This window comes from Rutidosis leptorrhynchoides, chromosome 4 (genome assembly GCF_046630445.1).
Source record: "Rutidosis leptorrhynchoides isolate AG116_Rl617_1_P2 chromosome 4, CSIRO_AGI_Rlap_v1, whole genome shotgun sequence".
NCBI lineage: Eukaryota > Viridiplantae > Streptophyta > Magnoliopsida > Asterales > Asteraceae > Rutidosis > Rutidosis leptorrhynchoides.
Genome location: NC_092336.1, coordinates 10,902,020 through 10,914,741, shown reverse-complemented (window position 1 = coordinate 10,914,741; position 12,722 = coordinate 10,902,020). Strand labels below are relative to the sequence as shown.

Genomic DNA, 12,722 nt, shown 5'->3' with positions numbered 1-12,722 from the left:
AGAACTGAAAACAGACCTGTGCGCGCCGCGCACCCTGAGGTGGTGCGCGTGGCGCACTCCACTGTTATATATATAAAAAAAAAATTGTTTCGCGTATTTGGTTGCTTATTGGTTTGGGTTGTTACAGTTTTTGTGGAGTAGTGGTGGTGTAGGTTTTTGGTGTTGGTTGAGAGTATTGTGGTGATGTGTTAAAATATAATTGGGTTAAGTGTTAAAAGAGGATAAAAATATGATTTTTAAAATTAAAAAAAAAAACAAAAAGGGGAAACCACCCCGTTGCTGGATCCGTTGCCTAGCCACGCGCAGACCATCTTCTTGGTCATCCAACGCCACGATATTTGGAAGGGGAGGCGTTGCCCCATGCCACATAGGCGGGGACGCCGTTGCATGGCAACCGCTACAAGCGGTCTTACAACCACTGATACCACTTCATAATTATGAAGTGGGTATGCCATTTCAAGTTTCAGATACGTGATCATGCAACAAAAACTTTAAATTCGAGAAAGAGAGTCAAATCTGCAACGCCCCCCCCCCCCCCCCCCCATCAGGATCTTCTAGACGTTCTTTTGTGCGGAATTATATTATGTTTATATTAATTTAGATCGTGAGGATCCGACTAATGTTTACTTGAAAGTTGAATAAATATATTACGTATGAATTCATGGATAAGATGTGAGTAAATGGTTTGCCTAACTTTTGATGATGACACATGCCTAACTTTATATTCTTTGATTGATATGATGAACGTATACTGAGATTATGAATATATATATATAATGCTTGGATAGGTGTCGCTATTCAGAATCGGTTAAGACTCAACGACGGTGTCGCTATTCAGAATCGGTTAGGACTCAACGACGGGGGTTCTGCTATTCAGAATCTAAAAGACTCAACAGAAAGAAACCAGTGAGGTTTATTATCAAACTTAACCTGATTACAAATGACAACCAAGGCTTCCTTTTATAGGCGAGCCATAATACTATTTACAGATGCTCTAGGACCCACGCACTACGATCGATTACATTATTGATCGTTTACATTATTGATGTGGCCCGCGCACTTATTTAACTTTAAACATAAACCATACACGTTATCTTACATTATTGGTTCCTATGGCCCACATGGCCAGTACATTAAACACACGTATTTACATAAAATAATTACAAGGACACGTTACATAATGTTACATTATTGATGATGTCCACTGGGGTCCACTTATATATTCGTTGTTATCTTTAGTCTACATCCCTCCCACGCTGAAAAAGACAAATGTTGGAGATTATGATGCTAGGAATGTGTCTTCTTCTTGACAGTATTCGCAACTGTGCCTTGGTGCCCTGGATATCTGTTTACATAAACGCCTTTTTATATCTTCTGGAAGAGCAGAAAGTTGTCCTGTGAATGCTTCAAAGGGTTCTTCAAAATTGTTGATTAGATTGAGACATTTTTCATCAATTTTTTCAATAGTGCTTGAGTAGATTAAGACATTTTTGTGAACGTAATTGATTCTCACATTTTCTTGCTGTTCTTGGCCATTTCCTATTTTTGAGGATCCGAAATAGACTCCTGCTAGTGATGACACCAGATGATCGATTGTTGGAGTTATTTTTAATGCTTCGTCTCTTGTTGGATAATTACCATTACTTACTCCGAGATATGCTATTGTAAATGATGGGACAAGTAATTGTTGGTCTTCGTTAAATATTGGGTAGCTTGAATGCATTCTGAGAAATATTTCTCTTTCTTTTGCAAAATTGTCTCTGTATCTAGTTATTGCTTCTTGCATTCTTTGAGGGAGTTCCTTGATTTCATGAAGTGTTCTTCCATCGATATATAAGGTATCAATTAATCCATGGATGAAATATTCTGATATTGTTAATGGTGATGCTTCTGGTAAGAAAACTGCTTTAGGGCCAGTTTTCCTATTTTTGGGATAGAACATCATTGTTGCGTAATTTTCGTTGTAATTAACAAGGTTATCCCATAACCTTTGAAAACTGTGTGTGGATGGTTTCTTCTTATCTTCTTTTTCTGTTGTAGAGAGAATACTTTTCATCCTATTCATGGCATTTAGACTTGCTGTTTGACCATAAAGATAATGGTTAAGATTAACCATTCCTGATCCTGAACGTTTTGCTTCATTGGCTGGTTGAGTTGCTATTGTTTTATATGCTTCGTTGAATGCTACCTTTGCTGCTTCTAGAGTTTTGTAACTTTTATGGGTTACGCTTCTGCCTAATATAAACTGATTTGCTGTTGCCCAGTTGTTGTATATTCCTTTGGATGGTCCGTCAAAGATGACATACCATTTTTTCTTTGGTTCTTCTGGATACGATGTTTGTTGAGATTGTTCTTCTTCTTCAGTCATTTCATACCAACTTTGTTTTTTGGGTGTTTCTGGTTCTTCTAAGTTAATGATAGTTGGTTTATGTGGTGTTTGTGAATTTGGTGTTTGTGTTGATGTGGATGATGAGGGTGTTGTTAATGAAGGTGGTTCTTCCTTGATTTTTTCTGGGGTTTCTTTTTTGACTATTTTTTGTTGGGTTAAAATGTTTAAGGTTTCTAGTAATTCCTCCTCCTCCCTCTGAAAAATTGATAGTTGTCGTTGCTGTGTTTGAATCTGTTCTCTTTTTGTTGTAATTGGTGTTGAATCTGCTTGATGACTGCTTCCATTGTTGAAATACCTGCAGAAATATTTTGTATGCTTTTGGTGCTTTTTACTTTAAAAAGCTATTTCATGTACTCGTAAGAGTTGTTTGCTTTTCATATACTCAAAAGAGTTGTTTTCATGAATATGATCTTGCCTCCATCGAGCTTATAATTCATAATGAATATTACTTAAAGATAGATTTTGCATAGAATGTTTGCCCAAAGCAATGTGTGCTTAACAGATTACTAGCTTTGCTGAAATTTCTTTAATATTTTTTAAAGAGCTGTTTACTAATTGTTTGTGTATGCTAATAATAGATGATAAAAGTTCTATGCCTTCAGTGTCTTTTTCTTCTTCAAGATATTTTTCATATTCTTCAATATTTTTAGTTGATTGCGAAATTCTTTCCCAGCTTTCATTTATAAGATTCTTCCAAAGTTTATTTGAAAAATTATTCATTTGAATTTTAGAATCCATGGTAAAACTTTTTTATTATGTTATGCGAAGAGGTGGTACTATTTTATGCCTTTTTCTTGAACTCGATTCTTCTTGATCTGCATAAAATTCTTCTGTATCTTCATATTTTATAGCACTTGTGCTGGCATGTTCATGATTAGTGTCTTGTTTTACTATTTTTATTTTGTTTATATTTTCTAAAATTGTTTCTTTTATTTCTGGAAGTTGTCTTAACGCTAGAAAACTTAGAATTTCTATAATATTATTTAATGTAGAGTTTAATATTTCTACTTTTTCTCCTATAGGTTTTTCTGAAATATTTTCTACATCAATCTTGTAAATTGATTCATCGGGTAAATTTTTTGGTATTTCGAAAAGTGTTTGATTAAATGGTATAAATGGTTTGTTGGATGTGATTCCTTCCTTTCCAATTTTAATATTTGATAGATCCATGAGTTTTTTTAACAAATCGTAAGATTTTTAGAATGATATTTTATAGTTTTAAAATTATTTTTAATACTCAAATAATTTTTATGAATCAAGTACTTTTTTCTCTTAATTTCTTTATTAAAAATTACTATCCAATTAATATGCTTACATGCTTCCTTAGGATATAGCTTTTCTTTTTCTAATCCGGCTTCTAATTCGTTTAATTCTTTCTTAAGTTGTTCTATAGTTTCATAATGCCTTTTAATAGCTTCCCATCTTCTATCCAAATATTCTTTCCAAAAAGTATTTAATTTAGAACACTTAATTTGTACTCTAGAACTCATAACTTTAATTCTAATTCTATTTATTTTTCCCATATTCTTTTCTGAAATCTTTTTCTTGCTTCGTTATTATAGTAATCAACTATGGATAATTCTTCATCTTTTTTAATTTTTTCAGATATTTTGGAGTATAATATTTCGAGTTTATTTTTATCGTAATTTTCAGCCTTTATATATTCTAGTTGGTAGGTTTTATGTTCGTGGTTAATTACTTCTAATTCTAATTCTAGTGTTTCACTATATATTATTTTAGGAGTTATGTTTCTGAATTTACTAAAAACTATACTACCAAGTTTATTCATTAAATTCGTTGACTTAGAGTTCGTATCATTTGTTTTAAATCTTTTATTTCATTACTTTCACTAGATGTTTCACCTGTTGTAATGGAAATTGGTTTTTCTATACGTGGTATCCAAACAGATGGTAATTCTAAAGTTGATTTCCCTTTTTCGATATATCTTTGGCTAGTAAATACTTTTGGTGTTTCTAGGCTTAATAGAGGTTCAAAAAGTTTATCTATATATATTCTATCATCAGTTTTAAAAGTAATACTGTGATGAGAATTTGTTAATGCATAATTAATTTGATATGTAACCGTAAAAGGGTGATTTCCTTTATACATAAAATTTCTTCTTAATAATTCATATCTTATTGTAATGCTTTTATTTAGATCTTTATCTTTCAGACTTAAACCTAATTGAATGTTTACATCGAACTTAATTTTTCCTTCAGCTAAATTTCCTTTTCCTTTTGCTATTATACTTTCATGTTTATCAATTATTCTATCGTCTCTTAATTCTAATTCAATAGGTGTATTACATCCCATGAAGGTACTTTTGAATATAATTTGTATGGTTGATATGTGTACATAAGCTATTTTAGTTCTATCTTTTTCATTCATTTGTTTAATTCTATCGCTTATTTGTTTTCTGTTGATTATAGGAATTAATATATCTCCTTTTGTTTGCTCAATAGGTACAGGTTCTTCTCCAATCATTTTTCCAAAATAAGTAATATTTTTTCTTGAGAAAATATCTTTAATTTTTCTATTATTATCAAAGTTATGTTTTTCAGATAATGTAAAATTTGTTCTTCTTATTGCTTTTCTGTTTATCATGATATCAGCCATGAAACCAGATTCATCTTCGATATCATTAATAGTGGTAATACCTTCTATTATTTCATTAGATACTTCCTCTTGAGTTTTAGTCATTTTGTTATTTAAGAATAAGTTTGTAAGTATACCTGAGTGTTTTTTCTTGATTGTCTTTGATGCAGAATTCTGAAGGTGCAACTGCTTCTCTAGAATCGTGCTGCTGACTCTGATACCAGGATCTTCTAGACGTTCTTTTGTGCGGAATTATATTATGTTTATATTAATTTAGATCGTGAGGATCCGACTAATGTTTACTTGAAAGTTGAATAAATATATTACGTATGAATTCATGGATAAGATGTGAGTAAATGGTTTGCCTAACTTTTGATGATGACACATGCCTAACCTTATATTCTTTGATTGATATGATGAACGTATACTGAGATTATGAATATATATATATATAATGCTTGGATAGGTGTCGCTATTCAGAATCGGTTAAGACTCAACGACGGTGTCGCTATTCAGAATCGGTTAGGACTCAACGACGGGGGTTCTGCTATTCAGAATCTAAAAGACTCAACAGAAAGAAACCAGTGAGGTTTATTATCAAACTTAACCTGATTACAAATGACAACCAAGGCTTCCTTTTATAGGCGAGCCATAATACTATTTACAGATGCTCTAGGATCCACGCACTACGATCGATTACATTATTGATCGTTTACATTATTGATGTGGCCCGCGCACTTATTTAACTTTAAACATAAACCATACACGTTATCTTACATTATTGGTTCCTATGGCCCACATGGCCAGTACATTAAACACACGTATTTACATAAAATAATTACAAGGACACGTTACATAATGTTACATTATTGATGATGTCCACTGGGGTCCACTTATATATTCGTTGTTATCTTTAGTCTACATCCGTTCATTCCTAATAGGTTAATGCTATTATTTAATAAACGAGGTTCCAAGCATTCTTTAATGCCAACAGGGGCAACAACATTACAGATTAGACAAGCCGTAAAAATAGAGTACTGCTTAATGATATCCACGGTTCAAATACTAGTTTAGAATTCAGATGTTAACATTAATTCACGGCTTCGTTAAAGGAAAATAAAGATAGTATGCCTCATGATTGCCATCCAGGATCCGCCAGCTCAGGAATCTGTCTCAAAGAGCAAATATATCATAGTTAAACATCATATCACACACACTATCAATGACAATCATGTTGCATAAGCGCAGATTAAATTATGCTTAGACTAATTGTGTTTTAGAAAAATATGAAGTTACCATTGTCTTGGAAATAAGTGGCAATTTAGGTGGGATGAGTAATTAGTTAAAGCATGTGGGTTCAAAACTATATGTTGGTACAATTTTAGAATACTGATCATAGAAGGTTACAAATTATAAGATGTTGCAAACAGTTATATACACTCGGGGCCACTTTCAACCCACTTGACCCATTCCATATTACAACCAAGTTTCATAGTTACCCATTTGACCCGTTATAAGTAAATATATAACCTGTTAAAGGCAAGTTAAACAAGTAATGTGTGACTAGAGGGTTCCCTTGAACATGAAACTGGCCTAAACACATGTAGTTTGTACAAAAAAAGTCGAAGCTCATTTCAAATTTTTAGCAGTTTCAGAATAAGGATAAATTTGCCCAAATATGGAATGAAAGTTTGGTGGCTCACAAAAATAATGAATGCAATATAATGATGATTAAAAAAACAGAATTATTATCATATGATGGCGAAAGTAGAATAAGCTTTAGAAACAAGAAAAGACATATTGGTGCATGATATGATGGAAAAATAAGAAAAATACAAACCTTATCATCTTTTGCGCTTGAGGCTCTTCAAATTCTTCAAGATGTAGCTAATAACTTCCTTCAATGTAGCTTTTCGATTGTCTTTGAAGTTCCAAAGCTCGTTAACCACATACCTTCCACTTGGGTTATACTCATTCATCTCCTTAAAAGCACCAACCACTGCATCAAAAACGCCAATTCCCCATTCCTCCTTGAGATTCTTTAGCAACTCATCTTCTTCATCAATCACCTCCTGCAGCATGTATATAATATAAGATCATATTAAAGCAGGGCATGTAGACTAATTACAAAGACAAACAATTCATAAGGCAAAATGCTTATAAATTCCTAACTCGGTCTGTATCAGATACTGAATTTCAAGAAACATACCTTGTGACCACCACCGTCTGCAGCTACAACTTTCATGGGGTGCCACTCAGGGTTTTTAAGTTTGTCCTGCCACAAAGAACACAACTCAGAGGCCTTGATCTGAGCTTCTTCATGGTCAAACTTCTCTTTACAAGCATCGTGAAACGCTTTCATATCAATTTCCCCCATCCTTTTCACCCCGATATTCGTACGCCCGCTCAACATATCTTGCAGACCCTGAGTAGCAACAAACGAAAGATTCATGTAAAAACACAACATCATAAAAATTTAGTAGCAGACAAGAAGTCAATACCTTAATCAACTCTTTGCGAGCGTCTTGCAGCTCATCATTACTTTGGCGTTCTTTAGCGACAAGAGTTTTATTCATGTCCTCCACATCGCCCATTTCTTCAATTTTTGATTTCAGTTCATCATCCATCTTTTTAATCTGCTCCTGAACTGCTGTATCATCATCATTACCCAAATGCTTCATCACCTGCAGCTTCCCTTTAAGTTCTTCAATTTCCATCTCTAATTTCTGCTTAGCGTCAAGTTGCCTCTCCAACTCTAGTACCTTCTTCAAAGCCTCCTCCTTTTCTCTCTGTAAATATATGATCCAAACAGAAGTATGCAAACAAACATGAATTTATGGAGGTGGCAAAACGGGCAGGTTGAGTCATGCATTAAACAATGAAAAAAAAGTGTACGGTCTGAATTAGGTCAGGTCGACTAGGAGCACCTCCTATATTACATGCTTATTATGTCAAGTGTGATTACAAATTTCTTAGCGTTTTCAATACAAGGATACCATATGATCCATTATCAACGACATGACCCAAATTGACCCATTAATAAGCAAACGATCGACATTAATATCTCTAAGTATACATCAAGCAGGTTTACCTTTTGATCTTCAACAAGCCTTAAGACACTCTCATCAGCTTTTTTCTGCTCAATTTCAGCCATATGCAGAGAAGTGTTTTGCACCTCATTCTGGATTACAAACAAACAGGATATGATACTTAACAATAGGCTAGATTGCTAGAACATGGCGTTTATAGAAGGAAATTTCAAAACAGTCACCTTTTTCTTCTCCTCCTCTAGTTTTTGCTTCTCGCGTTCCGTCAAAGCTTCTCTTTTGTTAAGTTCTTTGCTCCACGAATCAAGATTTTTCTTCCGTGCCTCCAAATCGGCATTCAACCTTTCTTGTTCATCTAATACCCTTTTAACATGATCCCGTGCAATGCGCTGCATCTTCTTTGTCTCTGAACAGGGATAATATTTACATGTTAGTATGACCTCACAAACATCTATGTTTTGACAATATAAAAGGCGTGAAGGTAAGTTCTGGAGGTGGCAATTTCAGACCATTAAACTAAAGATGTAGCTAACAGTGCTATATTTTACATTTAAAATATTGAATGCATATAACGTCTAAATAGTTTAAAGTTTGATTCACATCATACTAATTAATAAACCAGATTTAGTCAACCTCTTAAAGGTCAAGCTCTGAACACTATAACCAACATCACTATCCTCCACTGCCACCACCAGCGCTCCATTGTGCAGGTAGAATGCTAGTTGAATCAACTTAACTTTTTTGTGAAAATAGTATTTTATCATTATATTTAGTTCAACAATAATTTAACAATATAGATATAAAACAAAGTGGATATAGAACCCCGACCAGGTGTGCTTTAGCCAGCATTAAATTGAACTGTCTAAACACGTTCCTCAACCACCCCATTTCACAGTTACAAGTAGGTGCTCGCCGTTTAAAAGTTCCTGGAGACAAAACAATGAGAAAACATACCTTCGTAGAAAGCAACATGCAGGCTGTCTTTTTCCTCAAGCATCCTACTCAAAGACATTGTTTTCTGATTGTACTTCACTTGCAAATCATCAAGATTCTCATTCCTCATGTCAATCTCACTAGCCAACTCAACCACAGCTTTATTCCTGGTGTTCGTTGCTTCTTGAACAATGTCAGAAATCGTTCTTAGCTTTCTATTACGGCGAAGATACTCTCCAACCGGCCCTTGTAACTCTTTAAAGTCATTCGCACGAGCTAGCCATGCGTAGATACCCGAATGACTTTCAGAAGCAACCCACTCCTTACTACTATGATGAGAAGCTTCAAAGAACTTCTCAAACTCCATAGCATTCTTAAAACCGGTCCAGTCATTATTGAAGCTCACCAAGGCCTGCGCGGTTTGTTTCTGATCATCCCATAAAATCTCCACACCAACAGGTTTGTACTTTGAAAATCTATTCATCCAATAGGATGAATTTTCAACATCTTCAACCTCTTTAATGATATTAACCACCAGCCCAGTCCAAGGCCAGGCAAACAAGTCATTTTCTTCAGAGACTGGAGCTGCAGGTTTAGGTGGAGCCACTTTTAGAGGTACTTCAGCCTCGTTAGCCAGTTCATTCTCTAAGTACAGAGCTAAAGCCTGATGATTTGCTTTTTGCTTTGCACTTCTGTTGGAAGAACCTTTTCCCACTCCTGTTGCATGTTGATGCAAGTCTTTATATTTGAAATTCTGTTTTTTCTTTCCAGCGCAGAAGGGACACCTAAGGATATTATTAGGAAACTTAACTTTTAAGGTTCCATTTTTCAGTTCCTGATACGGCTTATCTTTGTACTCATTGATATCCGAATCACTGATGTCAGAATCATCACCAGAACTGTAATCCATCGATCCTGTAAACAATGTCACAAAACACAAACAAAAAACAATACTATAAAAGACCATTGGGACATGAAAGGAGCACACATAATGTTAAAAGAGGCAATTCAGAACTAACAATACAAACAGTCACATATTGAACTATATAAACAGAACCGTAGTGCATAACGTTAAAAGAGGCAATTCAAAACTTACAATACAGAGAGTAACATAATGAACTGTATAAACAGAACCTTAGTGCAACAGTGCCAGTACATATATCTCAACCTTTTTAGAGGTTCCATTTTATCCAAAACTTTAATTTAATTCATAAACTATAATAGCTTAAGAGTAGTATTTTGAATTCACATGTTACGAGTTTTTGGTAAACTTAAGTTTATAAATCACATCAAACTCCAAACCTAATATAATGATTTCGTGCAGGATAGTAACATTGTCCATAAAACGAGCAAGAAAAACATTAGCTAACGAAATATAATGAAATGTATGACATACAAATAAATAACTCGGAGTATTTGATAACAGTTATAAGCTCAGTAGTTATAGATATATAGCTTGTAATCTCAAATAAAAAGGTAGATTACACAAAACCTTCCGTACAGCAAATACGGAAACCCTAAATTACCATATTGTCATAAATCAACAAAATGAACAAGTAAATGACGAAATTAAGCTGCATTTGACCAAATTTATAGCTCAGACATGATCAATACTCAATAATCAACAAAAATAAAGCACAGTACATATATATGTCTAAAATATTCAAAAAAAAAAAATGTACCTAGCTACAAAACAGGGGAAAAGGATTAGCAGAAACAGTGAGTGACAAGAACCACCGTCGTCGGAAGGAAGCACGGCAGTCTGCAAGCCTAGAGAAACGACGGTGCTTGATCGGAACCGGAAAAAAATCGGTTTACAAAAAGTGAGTGAGTGTGTGACTATCACCGTTTTTATGGGTTGTTGGAGAGATGATGACATGTAGAATAACTTTACTGTAGCTGTGTTTGGTTACAAAATGTTGGGCCGTTAGTAGTATTAGTTAAGGCCCATGGGCGGATAATTTTTAAATTTGAAACTATCCTGCATGTATTTAAACTAGCCTAATATCGTAAAGTGTTCGATAGTCATTAGTCGCATTCACAATTTCCTAAGGACTGTGCATTGGTTTACAGTTTTACACTCGTACTTCTAAGTTATGCTTCGTGTTAAGCTGAATAACTTCTCGCGAAAACGATAAATTTGTCTATCATGATGTTCAATAGTTACCATAACATAAGAGCATTAGATATGGTTTTGTATGGTTGATCGACTTAAATTGTGTTAATGGATCATATCAATTTGGATAGTTGCTTGAAGGTGACTTATTTGGTATGCTGTTATAATTTAGTAGCCGCAACTTACCCGCACTAGGGTTCAGCTTGTCTATCATGAGCGAGTGAGCACTTCTAAAAAAAGTTCATGACTAAAGAAAAAATGATACCTAAAAATCTTTTAATCTTTCACCACATATTTATGTATATATAAATAAATAAAATATAAATATAAATTACGTATTTGATTTAATTAAAGTTAGAGTAACTACAAATAAAATATAAAATTCCTTTGTTGTTTGCCTAACTTGTCGATCAAATTGGGGTTTTAACAAGGGTTTGAAACCTTTTAGTAGAAAATACTCTTTAAATTGTATAGGACACAACTAAATTTAACCGCAGGACCCTATATATTTTTCAAATTTATAGTTTTTCTTTTAGATTGTTTAGGACACCACTAAATTTAACTACTCGGACACCATATATTTACGAGTTTGTAGTTTTTTTCAAAGTAAACTACCACTAAAATATTACTCAAATATAATTAGTAGTGAAAAAAAATTTGGAAACCCCATTTCATTTTAATCCTGGAATCGCCACTCTGTTTTAAGTAGGAGTAATAATCAATGAAACTTTTGTCTATTAATATTCGCGGAAGTAAGAAGAGGCGTAAGATATTATGGATTAAGGAAATGAGTTTCGCAAATAATATTCAATTATTGAGTGTTCATGATTCGAAAATGACTAAGTGATTAATAGAATTTTGTATCAAATATAATTCCAAGTTATTAAATAAAATTTTAGATTGTTTTTAAAAAAAAAAAAAAAAAAATTAGATTAATTAATCAGTAATTCGAATACAATGGGTATGGATACAACACAATCTTTTAACATCTGTACTTCATCTTATATATATATATATATATATATATATATATATATATATATATATATATATATATATATATATATATATATATATATATATATATTACTCCGTAATTATTAATTATTATCATCTTCAATAATGAATGTGGCTTGAAGGAATATAATCAGTGGCCGAAATCCGTTCACTTTAATTTCATATTAGCCCCATACTCTATGCTCCTCTCCTTTCAGGAGAAAAAAAGAATTGAACCAGTTATTTTATTTGGAGTAAGAACAAAGAAAAAAGAGAGGTTATGGTGTTATATCCTCCTTCAAACTAACTTTTTTTGAGACTAAGTTACAGTTAGGTTATCGGTTCCTCCCAAAATAGTTTTGAATCTTCTTCGTTTGTCCCTAGGGTTCCTTATTATTTAAGGAAACAAATAATAATAAATACATAACACCTTACTTTTTCTCTCTCTCACTTCTCCGTCTCCAAGAATTCAAAAAACAACCTTCAAGCCATATTTTCATCTACTCCGGCCACCGGCTCCGCTGGTGGTCCAACCTCCCTTGTTCATTTTCGTTTTTTCTCTTCTTGTCTTTATTTCGTTTCTTCCTCGCGTTGGTACTATTCAGTTTGGGTTTCGTTTTTCACGGCGTACTTCTTCCCTCCGACG

At 33.6% G+C, this 12,722-nt stretch overlaps 2 protein-coding genes across 2 annotated transcripts; both read right to left on the bottom strand.

Moving 5' to 3' along the window:
- Positions 1 to 1,279: 1,279 nt before the first annotated feature.
- Positions 1,280 to 2,368, bottom strand: LOC139840400 (uncharacterized). The gene has a single exon (XM_071830670.1). The coding sequence runs from the start codon at positions 2,366 to 2,368 to the stop codon at positions 1,280 to 1,282; it is 1,089 nt and encodes a 362-aa protein (XP_071686771.1).
- A 3,423-nt stretch (positions 2,369 to 5,791) lies between these two features.
- On the bottom strand, positions 5,792 to 10,798 carry LOC139839436 (factor of DNA methylation 1-like). The gene is made up of 8 exons (XM_071829498.1): positions 10,647 to 10,798; positions 8,986 to 9,879; positions 8,256 to 8,437; positions 8,076 to 8,165; positions 7,486 to 7,773; positions 7,194 to 7,409; positions 6,825 to 7,056; positions 5,792 to 6,152 (listed from the first exon to the last, which is right to left on the bottom strand). Exons 2-7 carry the CDS (start codon positions 9,872 to 9,874, stop codon positions 6,829 to 6,831), a joined length of 1,893 nt encoding a protein of 630 aa, XP_071685599.1. The 5' UTR covers positions 9,875 to 9,879; positions 10,647 to 10,798; the 3' UTR covers positions 5,792 to 6,152; positions 6,825 to 6,828.
- Between the last annotated feature and the right edge of the window lie 1,924 nt (positions 10,799 to 12,722).

What these genes read in the sequence shown, in the direction of transcription:
- LOC139840400 (XM_071830670.1), bottom strand. Translation starts at nt 2,368, where the DNA reads ATGACTGAAGAAGAAGAACAATCTCAACAAACATCGTATCCAGAAGAA.
- LOC139839436 (XM_071829498.1), bottom strand. Translation starts at nt 9,874, where the DNA reads ATGGATTACAGTTCTGGTGATGATTCTGACATCAGTGATTCGGATATC. An exon ending in GGCTTGTTGAAGATCAAAAG is followed by an intron (nt 7,774 to 8,075) that starts GTAAACCTGCTT and finishes ATATATTTACAG; the next exon opens with AGAGAAAAGGAGGAGGCTTT. An exon ending in CTCGCAAAGAGTTGATTAAG is followed by an intron (nt 7,410 to 7,485) that starts GTATTGACTTCT and finishes GTTGCTACTCAG; the next exon opens with GGTCTGCAAGATATGTTGAG.